Consider the following 23339-nt stretch of genomic DNA (forward strand, 5'->3'; position numbering starts at 1 on the left):
GATTTACTAAACACTGGAAATTCCTTCCCTTTGATAGTTTTCAGCATCATAAGGATGTGGTAGATTAGTTTAGAAGAGTAACAAATTGTATAGAAGAGAAAGTGTTTCCAAGCACTTTTGAAATACTCCTTTGACACACTGTAAGGGCAAAGCTACAGGCTAGTAATGCTGCAGGTTGTGTGTGTGTATAGAGAAATGTCTAATGCTTCTTATCATCTGGAATTCGCTGGCAAGTAGCAGAGCAGAAGAGACAGAGCCTCAGATTCAAGGGTTACTCCAGACTGGGCTGTTTACTGACCACTGTTTGTACAAACAATAATAGATCTACCTTTTTATTGCCTTCTCGCCAAAAAAAGCAACCAAACAAAAAGAAACCCCAAGACACAAAACTCATTTTCCTTCCTGCCGTGTATTTTTCTCCCTCAGAGGTAGCCGCAAACTACTGGATTGGGAATCCAGCGCAGCTGCACAGACCATGTACTGGCGGAGGCGGACAGCACACTGGCAGAGCAGGGAGCTTTCCACTGGTGTCCATCAGCAGCAATGCTTTAGGGGGGTTCTGCCCAGTGTCCACTCCACTCTCACACTCTTGATACTCACTCCGAGTTTTCTCCTCCAATTTGTTGATGAGCCTAGTGTCTTAATGTTGTGTTCCTATTTAACCTAGGCGTTTTCCTGTGCATAAGGCTCTCCTTTCCCATAATGATTCTGCTAGCCCTGTTCTGTACCTGTTCTTGTTTGGAGCCACAGCAACCTGTTGTTGAAATGAACAAAATTCCACAAAAGGGGAAAATCTGCATTACCAGAAAGCCAAAAATGAGGGAGAAAATCTTCAAAGCTAAAAACTCATTTCTGAGCAGACAGTTTTTAAGTAGGAGCTTCTTTCCTGGCTTAAAAGTTACTTATTTTGCAAGTTAGCTCCAATAAGATATGAAACAACACTGATATGAATAAGAAGCTGTTGCTTATGTGCCTGTTGCCTAGAAACAGAGCTCCAGTTCTCCAATTCTGGCAGTTACCTTGCCTTTATGTTTTGATTGTTGTGAAGTTTCCAGATCTACTGTGTTTCCACTAGTTTAAATGCTTGAAATGCCATTTGAATGTCTGACAAGTATGAAGTGGATATTATTTGCTGAGCATTGGCAATTGCGAAGATTGCTGGACTGCTGCACATGTACTGTGACATACATGTCCTACCACCAGTGTAGAGGACAAGCTTTAATGGTTCATTGACTTGTCGTTTTCCTGGGCTTCCTCTCTTAATTTGATTACTTCCACTATAGAAGTAGAGAATCTGAAATAGAATTGGAATGAATATGAGTTTTCCTGGTACCAGTAGAAAACTACTGTGCTGGTCACTCAAATTGTGACTGTATGGAATTACTGATATTAAAATCATCTTTTGTTATTATGTTAAAAAGCCCTTCTGTTGTCACAGAAACACAATGTGTAAGCCAAGACCATATCTGCAGATATCCAGCCTGTTTGCCTGGATCAGGCCTAGCACACACTAGAAACAGAAACTTTTTGTGTGCCTAAAACTTTAAATTGAAATGGGTGTCAAGTAAGACATAAGATATTCATGCATACCAACATGAATGAAGTCGGTAGGGTTTACCAGTGGTGATCTAGGTGTTGTTTTTAGTTTTCTCATGGTATGATATACAGTCTTTGTGCCCTTGATTTTAATTTTTTGTTCTTTGGGAAGTTAAAATTATTAGGACTAAAAGACCCCTGAGATTTCCAGATGAAAATATTAAAAAGTGTTCTTATAACATTAGAGTACATGAGCATTCACATCTTTATCACAGCTACAATCTGTGACCAGTTATATATTTTTCTACTCATATGATGTGTCTGATGATATATATTATGACTATAACAGAAACTACTAAAAGTAGATTTTTATTGTGGAACCAATATTACTTTCTGAAGAAAAAAATAAGCCCAGAATACTTCCTAAATCTGTTTCTATAAAGATAGACAAGTGATTAGTTCTTTCTGTCAAGGCACTGCCCAAGAAAGGAGGGATGGATTAGAATGTTATTAGAATGTTATTCTTTTAGTACTTCAAAAATGTTTTGTGCAGTATAAACTCAGCAAATTGTGAGGAAAGGATGCAGTTAACATTTTGTAGGGAAAAGAGATGGTGATATGCTGACTGCTATATTATAAAACAAGTATTTTATGAAGATAGACTTGTTTGTTTCAGTCCTCACCAAAAAAAAAAAAAAAAAAAAGGTACCGTCATGTCTTCCCTCTGAAACAAGAATGATATGCCAGAAAAAAAGATAACAGGAATTAAACTGAATGGAGTGCATTGGCATTGCACATTTATAAAATGATGAAAAATTCTGCCATAGAACTATTTCCCACTACAGTAATTAATTATGTCCCAGAAGCATTGATTAGTCCTTGTCCTCCCATTCCCCATGTCAGTTCTGTTGTCTTCAGACCCTTCAGGTCTCCATCAGTTCTGTCTTTCTAACTTTTTCAGTTTTCCTTTCTATCAGTTCTACTTTCCCTGTGGATTCTTAGGTGCTACACCCTCTCTTCCAGGGCTGGAAGGAGAAGCTGCAGAGCAGTCCCTTGAAAGCAGAGTGTTACAAGGAGAAAGAGGAGCAAAGACAAGTTTTTTTTTCTTCTCTCTCATTCTCCTGCAGGAATCAATTCCTGAGGTGGGATGAGAGATCTCACTAGTCATCTTTTTTCCCCCCAAATACTTCCCCCAAAGGCAAAACAAAATCTTACTTAGTTGTGAATGTATACATATAGAAAGCATATGCAATAAAAGGTAAAATTCTTTGTTTACAAAAGGTGAAATAAGCTCCTACTTCCAGTAGACTCTATATGGCATTTTCTAGGTAAAATACTGTATCATTCCATTGTATGGATCTGTAATTGTGAAGTCAAATCTGCTGCTGTTTCTTATTGAAGAACATCTGGGAGAAATTACTAGGCTTTTGCAAGTTTACTGATGGAGAGCTACAAAAAGAAATCACTTCAAAAGTGAATGTATCTTTATGAACTTTTAGATTTTTTGGAAGAAGGTGATGACTTTAAACTCTTTTAGTTTCACACTGTGAGTTCTTCTAAGCCAAACAGAGTTGGGTTAACCCAGTTTTGCTGAATGGAATATGCTGAGAAAAATACTGCAGCTGCAACATCCTTATCACTTACCACAAGGCAAGAGATATTGGTCCCTGGCTAAATTCCCAACTAGTGCAATTACATTTTGCCTACTTAAATTGTTCTATAAAATACAATAGTCATGTCCTGTCCCAGACTAGAACACCGTGTTTTTAGATGGCTTATGTGTGTCATACAATGACAGCTACACTTCATTCGCTGGAAAAGCAATGTCTGCGTGTGATGTATGCAATTGTGAAGCGTATTAATAAAGTATATTAATAGTTAATTAAGGTTGCAAAGTCAATTACTTAAATGTTAGAAAATACAGGGATTAGCAGTGTGACCTGTATTGGACCACTTTATGGTATGGTTTTATTAGTATCTTTTTTCCTCAGTAAAGTTGCAAAGCTTTGTTTCTGTTGCTGCTGTTAAATATGCATCATGATGTTAGTAACTGATTTTGTAGGTTTTTGTGAACTGAAGCGTGGAGATGTATTTGAAACGGAGATTTAAAGAGTGCCCAAAGTTTTGTAGGTTGTGGACACAAAACCAAATTAGCACAGAGTAGGGCTATAAACTTTGCCAATGTAAGAGCATGCTGATTTTATATTATCCTCTGACATCCCCTCCTATGTAAGGTAGCTTTCCCTGTTCAGTGGTTTACATTTTCTTAGACTCCCATATAGGTATCRCTGTGTAGGAGTGGCACAGGTGCTTTAACCACAGGGATGTCAGTACTCTACAAGTTCATGGCCTTGCTTGTGTGAGAACGTGTCTGCTGTCAGTCACCTTCCAGTCCAAATTTGATAAGCCAGCCTGCTTCTCTAAAGCACTGGTTCCCAATCTTTTTGTAGCTAAGCTTAACTTGCAGAAATGGTCCCTGGTCCACCTGGAATTGGATACCTTGCTCAGGGATGACTTCTCACCTTTTCTGAGAGAAATATCATAGATCCAGGAGAGTTTATGTTTGTGAACCATACTTCATACACAAAGTACTTGGAGCCTTCGTGCTGATTGAAAACCATAGATACAGATAGTCAGAAACTGGTTTGCTGAAAATTTGCATACTAAAATGCAGTTAGAGGACTAGATTTTGCATTCAGCCATGTTTCTGAATCACTTTATTTGTTATTTGTAGACTTTTGGATTAGGTTTCATTCAAAAAATACTGGGGAATGGTTGCTCTTTTCTGCATTTGCAGGTAGACAAGATAAGGTTAAACTCACAATTTAATTGAAAGTTTTATCCTTCAAAGAGAAATACTATTTGTAGAAAATCACATTATTATAGTTCTTCCTTGCAATTATAGGAAAACTGTTCAGATCTCCAACGTAATTGAAATGGAGCACGAAGAGACGGGTTAATGACTAGGCAGCAGGTGAATAGGCCTTACACTGACAGAGAGATGCAGTTTCTAAGTGATTATCCACCCCTTGCGTGTGGATGTGCAGAGTGAATGTTGTGTATGCGGGGGAAAGAGAAGATGAAGATCATTTGCATGAATTGTGTCATGTTAATGAAAATAGCATGGCAAGTGTTCCAAATAGCAGGTAGGTGTTCCAAATACGAAAAAAGGCAATAACTGCCATGTTTTGGACTTCCAGAGTAGCGAACAGTAGGAACAACTGAGAAACATACTGGCTATTTGAATTTTATCAAATAAGCAGGGCTTTTGCACTTTTAGTGCACCAAAATTTTGGGGGGGTTTATGAAATCCCTTCCCTCTTGATTTAAACTTATAATAACAATTTTAAAAAGCACTGTGCTGACAATATGCTATGCAAACTATAAATATTCTTTGTTTGACAGATATTCCTACAAAATTTCTAATAATAAAGAATTTAAAGAATATTATATAAAGCAGTCCATAGGAGATGCACTTTAAGTAGAACAGAGTTTGATATTAAGAAAAATTGTACATATATCTTTAAATCTAAAAGGCATATTTCTATGGTTGACACAGAGCAAAACAAATTTTATTCTATTTGTTCTCCTCCTCTTCCTCCTGTAAATATTTTTAAATATTTTATATAATACAGAAGAGAAGAAGATGGAGTTTTTTCTCAGTAGTAGTTAGGAAGAAGCTGGCTGTTGGATGGCTGAGACTCAATATTCATGCAATGCTTGGTAATTTAGGATTTCTTTGAGTAATCTGGATTTTTCTTTTTCTTCTTTTTTCTTTTTTTTCCTGTTTTCTTTTTGATTTGTTTGTTCACCTGTTTGAAAACACTAGTGAAGTACTTCACCTGGTTAAAGTTTGGTTCCACAGTCTGCATGTAATTTCATTACTGAGCAGGTTCTACTGACTTCCAGGAGTATGTTGTTGCTCAGCAGGTTTTTTGGCCCTGTGGGCAGGAAGGCGTTCACAGTGGACCCTTAGAAGATGCCATGAAGCAAAACTGCCCTTCAAGGTAGTTTTACCTTACCATATCTAGATGGCTGACTAAATTTAGAAATGTATTTTTAGAAAGCTGTCTCTGAAAATCATGACTGCTGTAGCTTTAAAACGTCTGTTGAAAATTGTTTGAGTGCTTTTGCAAGACACGTAGTACTTCCATTTTTGGTAGAATAATGGTTTTCGTAATATTTTGGCAATTCAGGTTCTTTTATTGGCTGAATTGTGGAAACAAAGTTAATGTAATCATATATTTTAAAAAAACTTACAGGATCATTGCATTTTTTGCCATAAAATGGTGGCTTGAGAGAGTTATCTTTTTTGGAATTAGCAACCGTGCATTAATATTATTATTATTTTATTTTTTTTTAGCCAAGATAAAATTTGATTAAACTGAAGGAAATTTGGAGGCACTTACATTTTTCGGAGAGATACTCACTCCTATTTGGTCCAAGAAAATGAATAATAGAATCACTATGTTGCTTCTCCATCTAGGGGATAGTCAGAGTTAGTAGTAATTTCTATAAATCTCTGATGAGTGTGATGTTTATACAGATTCAAAGATCTTTCTCTCTGTGGTCATAAAAGCTGCTGATGTGATGCAGAAGGAATGCGTCCCCTCCCTTAAATTTTTTTTCAGATCTGGTCTCTAGAAAATCAAATAGGCTTCCTGGAATTTTTTTTAATCCTGAAATAAAAATATAAAACTAGATTTGCACTGGACATTTTCTCCGACTTCAGAAACTTACACTCAGTTCTGCTCAATACACCACCTCTCTTCAGTGTAAAGAAAAGCCAGTGGGAAAATTGCAGATGAACTAAAAATTAAACTGTTTTTCTCATTTAGCATCTAATTGATTTGTAAGCAGCTAAACCTTCTTACCCGTGCCATCTCCCTCTGTTCTGTCAAATACTTATCACTTTGTTTTATTTAAGAATGCAGACCTAGAATAGCTATAAAACAAACAAAAAAATCCTCTCCCACCTTCCAGTAATCTGTGGCATAGAGATTTCTTAAGTCAAATGTGCTCTATTTGTGTTTAATAACTCTTGCTGCATTTTTTTCTTCCTCAGATTTGACCTATAGCTTTCTAACACATGCCAACTTCTAAAGTATTCACAAGCTCAGCTTCTGTCTGCATGCTGTGAAAAAGAACCTCTTTTATTCTCTTCTGAACCTTCCACAGAGTAGTTTCGTTTGATTCCATCTTGTATTAGAAGAGAAGAATGAATAATCATTCCTCATTCATCTCCTTGCTACTCATGATTTTGAAGACTTGTATCTGGTTCTGCATGCTGAGCAGTTCTAGCCAATTTAACTGTTTCTTGCACAGAACTTATTCTATACTTTGAATCATCTTTCTTGCCTTTCTCTTTTTCCTTTTTCAGCTCTATTATATCTCTTTTTGAAATGGGAAGAATAGAGCTGCAGATAACATTCATTGTGGTGTGTCTCATGGGTTAATAAAATCCATGGTTTATACTGATGCTTTGTCCTCCCTTCTTTTCCTGGTAATTTCTAACATTCTATTTACTTTTTTAAACTAACTTATCTGATGTTTTTACAGTATTATTATAACCCCAAGATCTTTTTTCTGAATTTTGTCAGTTCAGAGTCCATCCGCTTATGAGTATGTTGAACAGTACAGGCCCCAACAAGAATCCTTGTAGTATTCAAGCTGGTTTTAATAATCTGTAGTTCCCCATATCCTTACCAGAACCATTGTTTAAAAGTTAATACCACATTTCACACCCTTCTAGTGTTGTGGTCCTGCTGCTATGTTAAGTAATAAGCATCATCACCATTATATTTCAGTTATTTCATCCATGAGTTCCTGTAGGAACCTTTGAGGGAATGCTATCTCATCCTGAAAATTTGTTTCTGTCCATTTTGTCAGTCTATTATCTTAACCTCTTTTACTAATACTTCAGTTTGAGATGTGTTCTTTGGTGTGTTCTTATAAAGAAGGCTTGTGATATAGAAACYTTTGTGTTTATTCAGAATTAACAGACACGAAAAGCTCATTAAATTTGTCTGCTCTGGCATTATCTTTTATAACTTCTCTTTATATAACTTGATTGTCTGTTGGCTCTCCAGACTCTTTAGCTGTTTCATCCTGATGTGTTTGAAAAATTCATTATACATTTAACTGTGAGGTTTTTTTCTTTTTTTTTCATTCAGACACAAATTCAACTTTTTGGAGAATCCTGTTTTGCTTCTAATAGTCTGTCATACCCTACTGCTTAGCTGCGCCTGCTTTTTTTTGGTCTTCCAAAAGGTTTTTGGATTTTTCTTTCCTGGTGCACTTCCTATAAGCCTCCAGAGTGTTGGAGGCAAACATTTTATGTAGTTTCTCTTGTTGCAATTCAGTCCTCCTGGCTTTTGGGCACTGGCTCTCAGGTTCATTATGGACCTTCTTAGAGTAGCTCTTTGATAGCAAGTTTGAACTTTATCCAGCACAGAGCTGGATAAAGTTCAAACAAGACCAAATTAAGAGCTGCTTTTCATCTTGTGTTACTACATCTAGTAGCTCCATGAAACAGTCATTTCCGGCATCTAAGCATCTAGATATGGTATTATGCCCCACTGTAACACTTACATAAAATAATCATGAGTTTTCGTTAATGTAGCTTCTCCCTCATGTACTGGGCACTTTTTGCTGACGTCCTCTTAACAGTACAGATTTCCTAGCTAGGCTTGAAATTTCAATCCATCATTTTTTGTTGCTTCCAGGTACTGTGTACTAGTTTATGTGGTATGACCAACTTATGCATGTCCTACTCTGTCTTGTATTTCTTGTTCCCTTCTATTACAGCATACTGTTAATTGTTTTCCGTTGCTTGTATTTCTGATATGGCTATTATGTCAATATTTTTGTTTAAAGGTAGCCATTCTAATCCCTCATATTGTACCTTTGACTTACAGTCCTGTGCAAAAGTACTGACTCATTTATTAGGATTTATTAGTTCTTTCTACTTAACAGCATCCTGTTTAGATTGGACTGTGTGTCCTAAATGTTTTTCATTATGTTTTGTTTTTTTTTTGTCAGCTTTTTCTAGAGGATGAAGAGTTTTTRTTAATTGAGATCTAGAAGACATGTCCTTCTCAACTGCTTGTTCTTCTATACTTGTGAACTTTTCCCCAATCCCAGCTGAAAATTCCCTGTTAACTTTCTCATTAAGTTCTAGGTGTAGTTTAAATCTTTTTTTTTTTTTTTTAAGCCTTTCTATTCAGAATCCCTCTGTTCCAACATTTTCCCAGTTCCTAATGAGTCTGAGGTTTCTTCCTTTCATCATTTTCTCAAACACACATTGAAACTTTGCTGCTGTATCTTTTCACTTAGTCCTCTAACTGATTGCTGGAAAAATTTCAGTGAATACTACCATGGAGGGTGTTGTTTGTACCTAGCAGCCTAGATTTTGTCTTCAGAAACATCTCTTCTACCCTATGGGTTTTGTTTAAGATATATATATATATATATATATATATATATTTATTTATCTGCTTATATATTAAAGTGGCTATTCACCAGCCGTGGGGCTTTTGATTTCTTCTTCACATATATGCCCATGTAAAATAGAGAAAAAGGAAATTATTAAATTTTCATAGGATTCTTTTCACTTGATATTCAGCAGGATGAGAACTATTTAGTTAATTTTCAGTTTAGAATTTGGTCATGGTTGTTATGTAAGGCACCAAAATTCCAGCAAAAAAATAAAATTATCAGGTTGGTGTGAAAAAAAAATTAAATAGTTTTTGGTGAGAAACTCTCCCATTCCTGGCTACTTCTAATAAATAGACTCAGTTTACCCTGTTTTTTCGCATGACCTGTAGTCATCAAATGCTCTCTCATTCTGGAAATCCTATAACATGAATGTTCTTGAAACAAAGCATTTCGGGTTCAGTTCCACTACGCTGATCTTTGTGGTGATTTGACTCTTCTATTAGGACATCATAGTATAAGAAATTTAATCAGGGTATTATTAAATGTCTGCCACTACTACCCTCTCAAAGAGCACCATTTACTACCATATTGTCTTCTCCACTGGGGACAGATGCTGGCTTGTTTCAACTACAGAGCTAGGAGCCTTCTTAAAATGACATTAGTTGCCACTACCTTCGTGGATACTTTTTTCTTTTTCCTATGTTGACCTGAGCACACAATTTCTGTCAAACATTGACGTGGAATGAAAAAATTATGGGATGGAGACTTCTTTTAGAGTTTGAGCTTCCCATGACAGAGTGCTAATATGCTCTTCTAATGTGCTAATGTGCTCTGCTCTCACAGAGTATCTGTGAGACTGGGTTTAGTTAGCACTGACAGCTGTAAAAAACAGGCATTTTCTTTCTATCCTTGGGTTGAACTTATTATCTGCATATTTAACTTGATTTAGAAAATGGTTATGACTTACATGCTCATCATAATGAAGAAGAAATGTACTAAAACATCTCATTCATGTTAATATTGTACTCATTACTCTTTAAAATTATTGAATAAGCAGCTGTAGAATTTGGAATGTAGCAAAGCTAAGGAATGATATAATGTATATGAACCATGTGGCTTTTGTTTACATGATTATGTCTGTGTGTTTCACAGCGTAATTTTAATTCAACAATATTAAAGTGATATAAAGCACACATCAAAAATAGTTTTTATAGAAAGAGACTTACTGTTGAGTAGTCTAAAGTAATCTACCAATGAGAATAACACTAGGATGATATTTTGCCAAAATAAGTCTTTTATTTTTCTTAAAAGCAAAAATTTTCCTCTCTTCAAAACAGAAACGGTTTTGGAGTGAGAAAAGTTGGTATCAGTGAATGAAAAATGGGAGCATCAATGCACTTAAGACATTTGTCTTACAAAACATTAGTGTAACTAATGGGGAAACATAGAAAGGTTAAGTAGTCGGGGTGATGAAAGATTTATTGAACTCACTCTATCTGGAAGGATTAATAGAATACGTTCAGGAGGCCTGCTGGTTTTTGAACAAATTTGAATCAAAAGGCTTCATCCTCAAGCATTAATTCCATGACAATATCACCATAAAAAAAAAAAGGCATACTTAACTAAAGATCCCCTCTGTTCCTTGAGTCTGAGAAAGAACATCTACTGATATGATCCAGAAGCCATTCATCTGAGCATTTATATGAAGAAATACTGGATTTGAGGTAAAGATGCTGCTAAGATAAATTGGGAACCTAGAGGATTAAGTTTTGGTGGCCTGACAAAAGCTGAGGAAAGATTATGCTTTCCATCCCCCCTGCCCCTCAGAAAGATATGTATTATAGCATTGTGTGTGATGCTGTCTGGGGGGACTCGGTAGCTAAGGCTCTACTTTCTTAATGGAAGGAGCCCAAACTGAAAATTATTGCCCCTTTTTTCTCTGAGTTTCAGAAATAGAAATTGGGTGTTGCCTAAGGGACATGCTGTAAATAGCAGACATCTAATCTGGAAGGCTAGCTTCTTCATATCTTTTCTGTACAAGAAAGTGAGAGGGAGAAAGCAGCTGTGGCCTAGCTTCTACATTTGTAAAAGTGCATAAGCTGCCAGGTGCTTTCTAGTGCCTTGCTTCTGCTAGGGTTAACGAACTGCGGGTACTGGGGGGAGTGGGATGGTCAGTGCTTGGGCTGCTCACACAGAGCGCCTGGAAGACTCTAGTCTACACAGTGGCGATGAGATTGCAATTTGGATTGCAGATGAACTAGTCCCATCACAAGCTGCCTTCTCCTCTTGGCTTAATTCCTCATGTGCATTCCTTATTATTCCTTGTCCCACACCCCCACTTGATGATTGGTCTAAGTTTTTAACTCAGCCTCAAAATGCCTGTGCCTCCTCCACTCAGAGCCAACCTTAATCTTCCTTTTATGGTTGGAGTCCACATGGGCTTTATCATTATATTTTTCTTGTAACCTTTCCACAAAGAAAGATTTTGTTCTACTGTAATGTCTTACATTGTTGTTCTAATTACTACAGCTGATTTGATAATATTCCAAGGTTCAGGGGCATACACTGCTAAAGCACATTGCAGAAATGTAATGACAAAGACAGTTTTTGTTCCAGTTGTTACAACCTTTTGACAATAGGTCTCCCTCATTAGATTCTGTGGTTGCAATTATTTTCCCTTTCCTCCTCTTACTTTATCATGCTTATTTATCTGCTTATAGGGCACTCTTTATTGCCATATAAAATCCTTGTATGATGAGAACTTTTTTGAATAGTTCTTATGTAATTATGGAGATTTCATGCTCCTCAGTAATAGCATGATGGTTAGTTAAAATAATTGGAGAACTTGAGCAAAACTTTCTTTGATGGTTTTGGAAAGCTACTTTTGTCATCCATCTGGCCTGCCCGGATCATTAAGTTATCATTGATCGATCACTGAGGAAAAAGACACTGCAGGTAGTTGCATGCTAGAGTTTAGGACATAACTTTGAAGTTTTGTACTGTAAAGAAATACATTTCTATTTCCAGTTACTGACTTTCTTTTGTGGAGTAAAAGTAGGTACACATTGCCACTGGTCTACAGTCATGTTTGAGCCCATTTGATCTGAATTCTATCAAGTAGAGCAGTATTCCTAACATTATACTTTTTTGAAATAATTTTTCTTCCCAACTACTCATGTCAGATACCATATGTAGGAAGGATTCTTGACAAATTAAACCAGGAGTTAATGCTACATTTGTCTGTCAATAACATCTGCTGACTGGCTGAAGCCATATGTAGGTAACGTATGTGTTCAAGGAGTTGATTATATTCTTGTGTGTCTCCAGGAATCCGTAAAGACCGCAGAGGTGGGCGAATGCTGAAACAAAAACGTCAAAGAGAGGAACAGGATTCCAGGAATGGAGAGGCTTCTTCTACAGAGCTGAGAGCTCCCACCCTTTGGACGAGTCCACTTGTGGTTAAGCATAACAAGAAGAACAGTCCGGCCCTGTCCCTGACAGCAGAGCAGATGGTCAGTGCCTTGCTGGAAGCTGAGCCACCCATAGTTTATTCTGAGTATGACCCTAGTAGACCTTTCAATGAAGCCTCTATGATGACCCTGTTGACCAGCCTTGCAGACAGAGAATTAGTGCACATGATCAACTGGGCAAAGAGAGTTCCAGGTAAGGAAAAAAAGCCCCAGTGGACTGTAAAAGGCTCAATTTGACAAATCAATAAAAAATGACATCTACCATTTTCCAGTCTCCACATAAGGTTTTAATTTCCTAATTTCACACAAACTGTTCACTTAAGTATAAATGCATAAAAACATCATAAATTTCAGGTTATGTTTGCTTGTAGAAAACTATATGGCAATGAAAGTGACTTTTAAAGGAAGATTTCTTCAAGAAAAGCTATTTGCCCCAAACTATAGAATGTGGTACGGTTTTGGGGATGCAAATCCTTTTTTCAGATAACAGACAGCAAAAGTCAAGTTTAGCAACAGATTAGCAACAGCCTAATCTAAACAATTTGATCTAATCTAATTATGTTAACTATTTAGACCCCTTTTGAAAAAAGGGTTGCTCAGATGTCTGTAATGTATGCCATAAAATCATCATCTTTATTGATCCCATAAATATTAGTAGCTAGTAGTTATTTATTTTAATTGCCAGGTTTATCTTTTTCAAACATTTGATCTGTGAGTTTCAGGTCTGAAAACGGAGAGATAGAACAGCAGTTTTTTATGAAAAAAAGCTTTCCCACTGAAACTGAATGTTTTTATCTTAATCATTTTGGTGCATCATGGTTGTTTAGCTTTAACCCCTCATTTCTAGAAGGGAATTTTGGAATTGAGGGAAGTATGGTATATTTTTGGTTGACCGTAAGTTACACATATGCTCATTATCTATTCTTCCATGTGGTTTAATTAATTAATGTCAATTAAATGAGAGAGCAGTTTCATAATTAGTTTAAGTTCACCATTTTTTAAAGTTTCTTTTTATTTTCTTTGCTGTATTAATTTTCATCTGGATTAGTTCCTGCCCTGGGTAACGACATGGTTGTCTGAACACTAATGCTATCCCTAATGCCGACAAGACTGAGTAAGTTTCCTCTTTGGGGAGGATCCTGTGCTTAGACTGGCTTCATTAACTTAATTATAACTTGTTTTAAGTTAAGTCTGGGGGCTATTTTTAACCTGGATCATTTCACTGACCCTGAGCCAGAAAACTTCTCCACTTTTCCAGTTAAATAGCTGGTCTGAAAGAACCAACTGCGGTTTCCTTCCACAAACCTCACTTTTCCGTCATTCCTAGATTTCATAACTGCTACAACCCAAATTATAAAGCAGGTGTGCTGGACTAACTGGTCCAAAAGACATTTCTTGGTCACAGAATTAACCTTTTCCTTGTCTATCATGACTGAAAATGAAAAGATTCAACAGTTTATGTGAAATGGACTAGTTATCCCTGATCTATTACTTATGGAATTCAGTGCACATATTGCAGTATGCTACCACAATTGATACAATTGGTGTCAATCCAAGCAGTATGACTGAGGCATGAATAGACATTTTAAAAGTCTCTGAAGTTCACTAGAATTGAAAGTTGCTCACAGGGCAGTCTGGGGAGGATTATGTTGTTAATGGAAAAGCTGTTCTGTGGCTAAAACAAAGAATTAAGTCTCCAGGGCTACTTGTCATAAATTAACATGTAAATATTTATTAAAAATATATTGTGCATGCTGTAATTTTAGCTTCATAGTAATACCAGCATACATGGTAATTTAGACTTTGTAATTCATTGGAATTCTGATCTCTTAAATTTTTATTGTAGGCCTTTAGTTCATGAAAATTATGTAGCTGTTTTGTGAAGGGATGTGAGAGAACACTACCACAGCTTTCACTCACTGACTGTTATGGAGTGCATTACCTCGACAGCATTACCTAGGTTATGCCATTTTCCTGTCGTCCTTCATTTAAACTTGGCAAGGCTCTTCCTGGTAAATCAATAACCCATAAAATCTGAGTCTTTTCCAGTCCTCATGGGTTCCCTTTTTACTAYTTTTCACATGTCACTTTGTGGGCTCCAGCTATGATCAATGAGAACCTGTGAGTGTTTCATTTCTCATTGTATCTCATAAGAAATCACGTGAGAATTTTATCCTTGACAAAGTTGCAATGGTATGAATGTATAAAAAAAATGAAGGCCTGATCCAAAATTTGTTTGAGTCAAGAGCAGTTTTTCCTGTTAATTTATATTCACTTTGGCTCATGCCTTCACAAAATTCTTTTTAAAAATGAGTGTGTGTCTATAGTGATTAAATCTATACATTATCAAAACAGGTAAATTCAGATGACTTCTCTACTGATTTTACACACATATTTAATCTAATTTTGTTAAAGTCTGTTAATTTACACCCAACATGAATATGCTACATTCTAAAATCATTATGCTGTCTAAATCTATTCCAGCTGGAAACACTTGTCTTCTATGACATTTGATTTGGATAGTTAATGTAATTAATCAAAATGTGTTTACATACATAATGACTGTGTTAGGGAACTCAGATCTATTCTTTATTTTTAATTAAGCTACTTGTGAAATCTCCGAAAACTGCTTGTCACAGGATGATTACATCTGGTAAAGATCAAAAAAAAAGCTTGCTTTACTAAATATACCTTTATTTCCTAAACAATCTTCCGAAATTTGAAAAGCAAATGCATGAGGTTATCACATATTTGTATATATTCTGTCTATTTTACATTTAAATAAATGTGCCTGTTAAGTGCCAAAGTAGCTCTTAAGAAGAAATTGAGACAAATGACCTATGTACATACATGAGTAAGTACTCTAACAGGGGAAGTTTGATATAAAACAGGTGAACTTGGGTCAAAAAAAAATCCCTTCCCAGCCACAGTTTGATCTGTTAGGCACTGTATGAAAAACTGTGCTGAATCAAAGTCCTAAAACGACAGAGACAGAAGTATGAATAGTTTGGGCATTCTGAAAGTTTGTGTTAGCTCGACACCCAGCTGGTTGGGGTCATGGCTCGGATTACTGTATGCATGACCAAAAGCAGAACTTAAAGTGTTTTAGAAATGTAATTAAAAAAAAAAAAAAAAAAAAGGTTCTCAACAGGGTTTTGGGAGTAGCAATTTCTGACCTAGCTTGAAATCTGTTCTTAAATCTGTCACTTGGTCCTAGCAAAGGTTCAGTATCCTTAGCAGCTATTTAATCTTTAGCATCTTTAGCAGTTCTTTAGCACTATTAAATCTTAGAAATACTGATCACTTTTCAAAGGCAGAGCCTTTGCTTAGACTGTTTGCCTAAGTTTTCTTCTACTGGAATGTACTAGCAATAACTGTAGTCTAACAGAAACATGTCAGGTAATAGATATCATATTTTCACCTCTGCTGTGTGTTGCATTTGAATACTACTTTATTGCTAAGAATTATGTAATACTGCTTTGTTAGAGAGTATTTTTATATACTTTATGCATAAACAAATAGGAACTGAAAAACTGCTTTTTCTGTTATGTGAAGAATTTTGTAAAACAGAATTGTGGGATTCCACTCAGTTATTTTCTCTGTTAATTTACTAAGGTTTAAAACTTCAGAATCTAGGATGAAAACATTTTTTTCTAAAGACCAATTATGCTTTTTACCGGTAGAAAGGCAGTTAAAAGAAACAACTTTACCTGTGTGCACCTCTCAAAACATTGCACAAGTTCACTTACCTAAATGCAGGCACTTGGCTAAGGGCAAGGAAGGAGTAAAGTGAATATGAGTGGCTGGACTGAGGGTAGATTGAGAAGTTCATATTAAAAGAGTAGAAATGCAATGAAGATGCAGCTTACAAGTAAGTGTAAGGACTTCCAGGGATTTGTTTGGAGGTTATCTTGCTGTGTATGCTGTAAGCAGTATGTCAAAGCATTTAGTAAAGTCCTTGTTTTGGTCAGCCAGTCTTTCTGCTGATGGAAGAAAAAACAGCTAGTTAGAAGAAGGGCTGGTTAGATGGAAATCTATTTTACAAAAAGGAATAATGAAAATAAATTTGTGATGGGCTGCCTAGTATAATAGAGACAGAGGTTGGTAGTAGAGCCGTGCTGAGGACAGTCTCCAAGTTGGGGTGAATACCTCTGCAGGCACGCCCTGATTGGGAAGTCGTTGTGACAACTGATCTAGATCTATTTTTTGTAACTTGTTCAACATTAGTTTGAACTTTTGACTTCATGTCAACAAGTTTTCCTAAGCTGACCCTGCAGTCCTGGTGATGTTAACAAATTGCTAGGGAAAAGAGAGTTTGTAGCAGCTTCTTGTGCATAACCTTAGAGAATAATCTTCAGTGTCTAAGTATAACATGACTGTTAGCTGAGGTCATAAGAAAGTTGTCCCATGATAATGCAATTCATAGTATGCCAAGTGCATTAAAGTTTGTTTTAATTTTTCTTTGAAACCTTGGCCACTGGTGCAAGTGGGTTTGCCAGATGACATGCACAAAAAAACCCTGGTACAGTGCCCTATGACATATGCAAAAAATTCAGGATACTCCCCAGGACCTCTTTACATAGCCTAATGAGTATTTTGGCTTAAATCCTCCCAAATGGTCTCTTTAAGACAGCAGTGGTGCCTTCTGATTACCCCAGCTAGCTGGAATAGCCAGCAGCTGCACACAAGGCAGGTGCAAACAGATTGTGATGAGCTAGAGTTTATACACACACATGTAAATTGAGCCTTTTACCATTTAACTAGGATAAATCACTAAAATCACTTTCAAGTATGGTATCAGAATAGACAATAAAGGTTCTGCTCATTTCTGAATCATATAATCCTGAAAAATATGACTTTCTTCTCTTCTTGGCCTGTATAACATGTTAGGGATATACTACAGTCTTTATTCTCATAGAACAGGGTTTTTAGTGAATTTTGCTCGTAGTCTTTGTTTCAGTGAGCAAGAACATTTGCTATTCTATAGCAATGCTGATATGTCAAAGGAATTAACACATTGTATTTTATTATTCACTTACTGTGTATATAATTTCCGTATTTGGAGTATTCTGTTCAGTAAGGGATTCTGATATTTTCAATGCGATGGTCAATAATGCTTTTTTTGTAGAGAAGCTCTTGAGATGTTAAGATATGCAACGAACTTACATAGTGAATTCATGGTAAAGAGTATAACTTTAAGGAAATTTTGCTGTAAGGGTGAAATCTTTGGCACTGCTGCTACAATCTTGTATAACTATTTACTACAAGTACAGTAGCTGTACAGTTTAATAGCCCTAAAATGTTATGCTGGGCATACAAGCTTTGAAGTTTTGAGATGATTCACGGTGCTGTACTTATTTTATGGCTTCATGAACCGAGGAGATAAACATTTTGGCACTGAATTTTTTGTTTCAAAGCTACAGAAGTTGCTATTTTCTTAAGATATTGTTTTCTTATTTGACCTTCTAAACTGTTCTGTTTGTTAAATTAGGAACAGTGTGTAAAGAGGCCAACAATAGCCACATTTTTACACTGTGCTTTGCTGACACCAAACCTTTGCAGAGAAAATGTGAGCTTGTGGAAGGAAGGCAGTTCTATACTAGATAGTGTGTTAATAACCCTATATGTCTTTAGGTGCAGGACGGATTATAGAGCTTTTAAGTGTAGTGATCCTTCTGGTGATAATTTATGCTTAGCGTAAAAAAGTAATGACCTGCAATTGCTGTAATAGTTTTTAATAAAACTTCCAAGATATCTGCTGTATTGTCCCTTCTCCTTTGGCTAGTTGGGTCTGCTGTGGAGGCTTGTAACAATCTCTAAAAATCTCTGCCTATCAGTTACTTTAGTCTGATGCAGTGGTACCCTAACTCCTTCCCTGACTTCATAGAGAAAAATAGAGGAAGCAAATAGATCCGCAAGTAAATGCGAAATGATAACAAGCACCCAGATATTACATTAAAGCTGCTTTTTGCTAGTTTCATTTCTGTGAAGTTTCAGTTCATTACCATGAATGTAAGAGATGAGAATCAATCCTTATAGTGGAATAAAGCAATCACTTATCATATTATCATCATTTGAATTTAAACACCAGACTGAGACAGGTAACATGCAATAGCATGATTTTGAGAGACAGCAGAGTAAAGTTAAAATTACTGAATATCAAATAAAAGCTTTCCATCACTGTTTTCTTAGTCTTGAAAGCATCTTTGTTGTCTATGCCTATACTGTGTTTAAAAAACACACAAAAAAACCCCTCTCTTTCTCCCCTAGCTTCTGGGTGCTGTATGAGACAAATTTGCTCTTGCAAGTAGATTGTGTTGTTAGTATTTATAGAATTGCCTTTTAGCGCTTTTGAAGTGCAGTGAGGTGTATTTCCTCCTGTAGAGAAATTTAAAGTACAAAAATGGACCAGACAGTGTGGCACAATGGTTGGCAGGTGAAATAACAAAGGAAAGAAGCTGATTCTAAAGAACAGCAAGAATTTTGAGAGAATTATATGCATAGGAGGCTTGTGTCAGTAGCAAAAATGTCAAAGCCAAGAAAAATTCAGCAGAAATGTTCAGAAAGGAACATAGACTTTGGCTGTAGGTATGTGTGGGATCAGAGATATAAATAATCAGTGCTTTGAATGTTTGATATAATAAGAAACTGGAAGACAATAATGGGAGGAAAAACATGAAATGATTTATTGTAAGCAAAATTAAAAAGAAAAACAGGCTTTGAATAATGTAATGTGATTGGAAATTTATGGAATATATCTTAATGCATTGGTATTGAAACTCTAGGGAGCCCCTGGGAAGGCAAGGGGGCATATGCCAGCATCAGGGCTTGGATTAGCAAGCTGACCAGCACCATGGAGGCTCCATCTGGGAGAAAAATTAGTCTGCACAAACAATAGAATCAGAAGAAGAAGATGCTGGGAATCCATCAGCTGAGCCATTAGTTATTTCAGCAGCTCATCCCCAGGTCTCTTACTCATTTCTAGGGCTCCTGTCGGAAGATGGTGACTTATTCAGGGCTGAGGGGTCTGTTTGTTGCCTGTTACTCCGCCACAGCAAGAGACTTGTGCTGTTGTCTACTCTCCCTGAACCATTTGCCCTTCCTAGGTGTAGGCTCAGAGCTTCCTGCCCCGCTCTTTCCCTGGGAGTTTCCTGGCAGTGAGGTGTTCAAGAATGTATTCAAACTGAGGCATTTCACCTGCATAAATTCTCAAACAGGGGAAGCGGAGTGAAGAGAAGAGTAGTTTGAGAACCACTGTCCTAGCTTGTCTTTTTGTCATCAAGGTTTCTATATCTAAGTTAAGGCTTCCAGGAGGTTGAATAGTTGCCTGTTAACACCATCAAGTATCTCTTTTCTCTGTCACATTTTCTATTCCCAAAATGTTTCACATGGAGTTACCATTAGATTGAATTTCTGAAATTATTTTTAACACTTGCTAACGTTACATTTCAGGTTTATTAAGGGGAGTGCTGTGTGTGCAGTCTGTAGGCCAGACCTGAGACTGGGCACTGCTGAACCATGGTGTAGGGCCTGTCCTCAGGGCCTGTGAGAGGCTTTTGAGATTGAGGTGGGGAGACACTGTGTGCGAGTAATGGGTGAGCTGGGGTAGGGCCAGTTGTTGTTGTAGGCAAGACGCCACAGACATGTAAAGAGGAGGGTGGACTTGTGAGGCAGGTAACACGAATACAGAACATTGGGATCAGTAAAAGCCCATGTTCTAGTGAAATATTTGTATGCGTGCAAATAAAAGGAATTACTGTTTGCTTCCTTCATCTGAGGTATGTTCAGTGTCCTGTAAACTGATGCCTTCAGTGTCCTCTACTTGCTGTGTAGATGACTCTAAAGTTCACACTGCAGAGACAGAAATGTTATACAGGTAGGGACACTGAATGGCTGAGGAAGCCACTGTTCCAGGACAACAGTTAAATCAACATTCTTCTCAGGCTGGATAGTGACTGTTTCCCCAGCTTGCCCATTACACAAGGACCTCGAACTAAATGCTTGCCTTGATTGGACTTGAAGCACATGCCTTCAAGACTTTTTTTTCTCTCCTGACATCTACCTTGCTTGTTGTTTTAAATTCTAGGAATATAAGTAAGATTTAATATGTCATGCCCCTAATCAGAAGGAAAGGGAATCTTTGAATAAGATTAGAAGCATTTCCTTGAGGGTTTTGTAATACATATCTTGCAACTATACATTTCCTATTTTTTGTTTATTTTTACTAGATTTTTTAATGAACTCCCAAAGCTAATTCTGTAACTTTCCAATTTTTTTCTTTGTCCAGAAAAAGAATGAGACTCTGAAGAATAAGTCATGCATTGGTGCTGTTATGCAGCTTCCCCAATCTGCTTGCTTCCCTTTCTAAGAAGGTTCTGTGGCTAACCTTGCTATAACTAGGAGCTGTACTTCACATGTGAGGTGATATTTTGTTTAAAAGCATAGTAAATGTCAGTAATTCTTTCTGATATTATAAAAGTGCAGTAGAATAGAAATAGAAAGTGTTATAGAAATAGAAAATGTCATCTCACTCACAGAGGTAGTTAATTTGCAGAGAGGTGACTTTGCCAAAAGCTATTGAATCAAGCATGTTAACCAACCCTCTAGCCTCCTTGAATTTAGAAGAGCTGTAATCAGATACAAGTTTATAAAGAGATATAGAATGAAAGTGACTGTCTTTTACTTATATTGCATAATTATAGTTATTCTTCTCTGTGCAAAGGACTAAAAAATGGTTGTGGCCCTTCTTCTAAGTAAATGAGTTTCTATTAAGATGGAGGTGAGCGTGAAAAATGCAGTAAAAGTTCACTTCTTCTTTTCTCACGTGAAGTGTGTTTCTGAAGTTTAGAAAAAAATAAATATACCTAACAAAATTTTTGCATGACATTTATTCAATAAGAATGCCAGTATTTCTTTTTAAGTGCTACRACATGTTTTCCCGGAGTTCTATACTCTAAGCCAAAAAAAAGAGAAATTGGCCCATTGGATATTGAATGCTGTTAGTCTTAGTTCGCTTCTGCATTTGTGGAAGTGAATGGTTTAAAAAACAGTTAATACAGGCATCCAAAGCTGTCCATTTACTAACTCAGCACAATAATTATTTTCTACTCAAGTTTTTTTTTTTTTTTAATGACCTTCTTTAGAGCAATGAACCTCAAATACATCTCTTCATCTAAATATCCCTGAACTGAGTATGTGCTGAAATTTAAATTTAAGCCTGAATCCAAATTAATGTGTAAATCTCTGTTTCTACAAATATGCAGATATCCAAATACATTTGGTAAGTTTATGGAACTATTCAACATAGGCAAAGTTCCTTATGTACAAAGTCATTTTAGAATCAGGGTCTAAAGTGCTATTACAAGGCCAACTCTACTCTAAACCTTCCAGGATAAAAAATATTTGAATTCTCATTTTGAATTTTTGAATGTTGGGGCTTCAAGACAAGTTGTCTCAAATAACAAATATCTTCAGCAACCAAAATTGACGTACTAATGTCCTATGAGTAATCTTGTTTACCTTTTTGTCATATAGTTAAAGATGAGAAATAACACACAACAGATAAAGAACAGCTAACATTCTTTTAACAATAAAAACTTACATATTAGAGTTCACTGGTCATTCAGTAATATACATGTTCATTTGGTAATAAACATCTGAAGATGAAATTCGGTTGGTCTTGGCAAACAGAGAGGCAAAAATGAGCATCTGCAGTAATAATTTTGATATTTTAGCCAAGAACTTAAGGGAATGAAATACTTTATTTCTTTTAGAAATAAAATATTACAGCTTATCCTTTTATAAAAATATTTCCTTATATTTTCCTTTAGCTGATAAGTAATTTACACTCTTGGACTAACATATCTGTCTTAGAGTCTTCAGCTCTGCTGAACCCCAGAGCTTTCCAGGAAACGCTCATTAATTTCCACTCTAAGTAAACAGTAAGTAATGATCCTTCCTGATTTATTTATTTCTTAAAATAATTTACAAAAAGAATACGCAATTGTTGAAAAGCACTGATGCGATATGTATGTGCATGCGCACATACCCATTGTTCCTTGTTCACATAATTCACACAAATTGGTCCTTTTACTTGGGGTTTAATAACTTCGGCCTAATTCTTTTAGTTTCTCTCCAGTGCTACATCTCTGAGCACAACAGGCTGTAATTCCAGTCTTAGAGGTTATTTCAATATTATCTGCTTTAATTTTTTGTTCAAGTGAGTCATTCACTAAAATCTCCTGTTAGACATATAGGGGTTTTTAAGATACGTAAAAATATCTAGGAAAGATTTATTGTAGACTTCTTCTAGATAGGCTTTTACTCTCTCATTCCTGATACATCACTACAGTATGCTTTATATGACACATCTGTTACACAGTTCATTTATTTTCTCTCATTATCTTTCCAGGAAATGGACTGTGTGTATTGAGCATGTTGTTTTGTCTGTGTTTTAGTTRTGGACTGCTGTGAATTTATGCTAGTGAAAGCAAGCTGAAGCATATCCCAGACTGGAATGGGGAATGAGAAGTCTGCGATTGTCTTGTTCCTCTAGGACCTCATTCTCAGCTAAGAAAACATTGTCTCCTGTCCTCCTTACAGATGATTCTGTTGCTTCGAAGAAATGTAGCTGTCCACCACAGTCCTCAGCAGGGAGATGTAGGTGAATTATTTGTGACTTCAGCCAGAGCATAGATCTAGGTCTAAAGATGCTTGAGCCCCTTGAATGAAGAAGTCCTAGAACCAGGAAGGACGAGTTAAGATCTTGAATTGGACTTACTATCCTGCCCAGGAATAAGGTTAGAATATAAATGAGGGGAAAACTGCAGTTCAAAGCCTTGCCTAGACTTTAGACAAAATGTGTTATGTCCCCTGTTAAATTATGTTTTGGAGGAT

General features: G+C 36.4%; 1 protein-coding gene across 1 annotated transcript in view; it reads left to right on the top strand.

The window, feature by feature from the left end:
- Positions 1-23339, top strand: part of ESR1 (estrogen receptor 1) — a 184378-nt gene that overhangs the window by 116284 nt on the left and 44755 nt on the right. Inside the window, exon 5 of the mRNA XM_026083863.1 lies at positions 12301-12636. Within this exon, the coding sequence (XP_025939648.1) occupies positions 12301-12636 (336 nt within the window). The remainder of the gene's footprint in view (positions 1-12300; positions 12637-23339) is intronic.

The sequence above is a fragment of the Apteryx rowi genome, unplaced genomic scaffold (genome assembly GCF_003343035.1).
Source record: "Apteryx rowi isolate R43461 unplaced genomic scaffold, aptRow1 scaffold_118, whole genome shotgun sequence".
Lineage (NCBI taxonomy): Eukaryota > Metazoa > Chordata > Aves > Apterygiformes > Apterygidae > Apteryx > Apteryx rowi.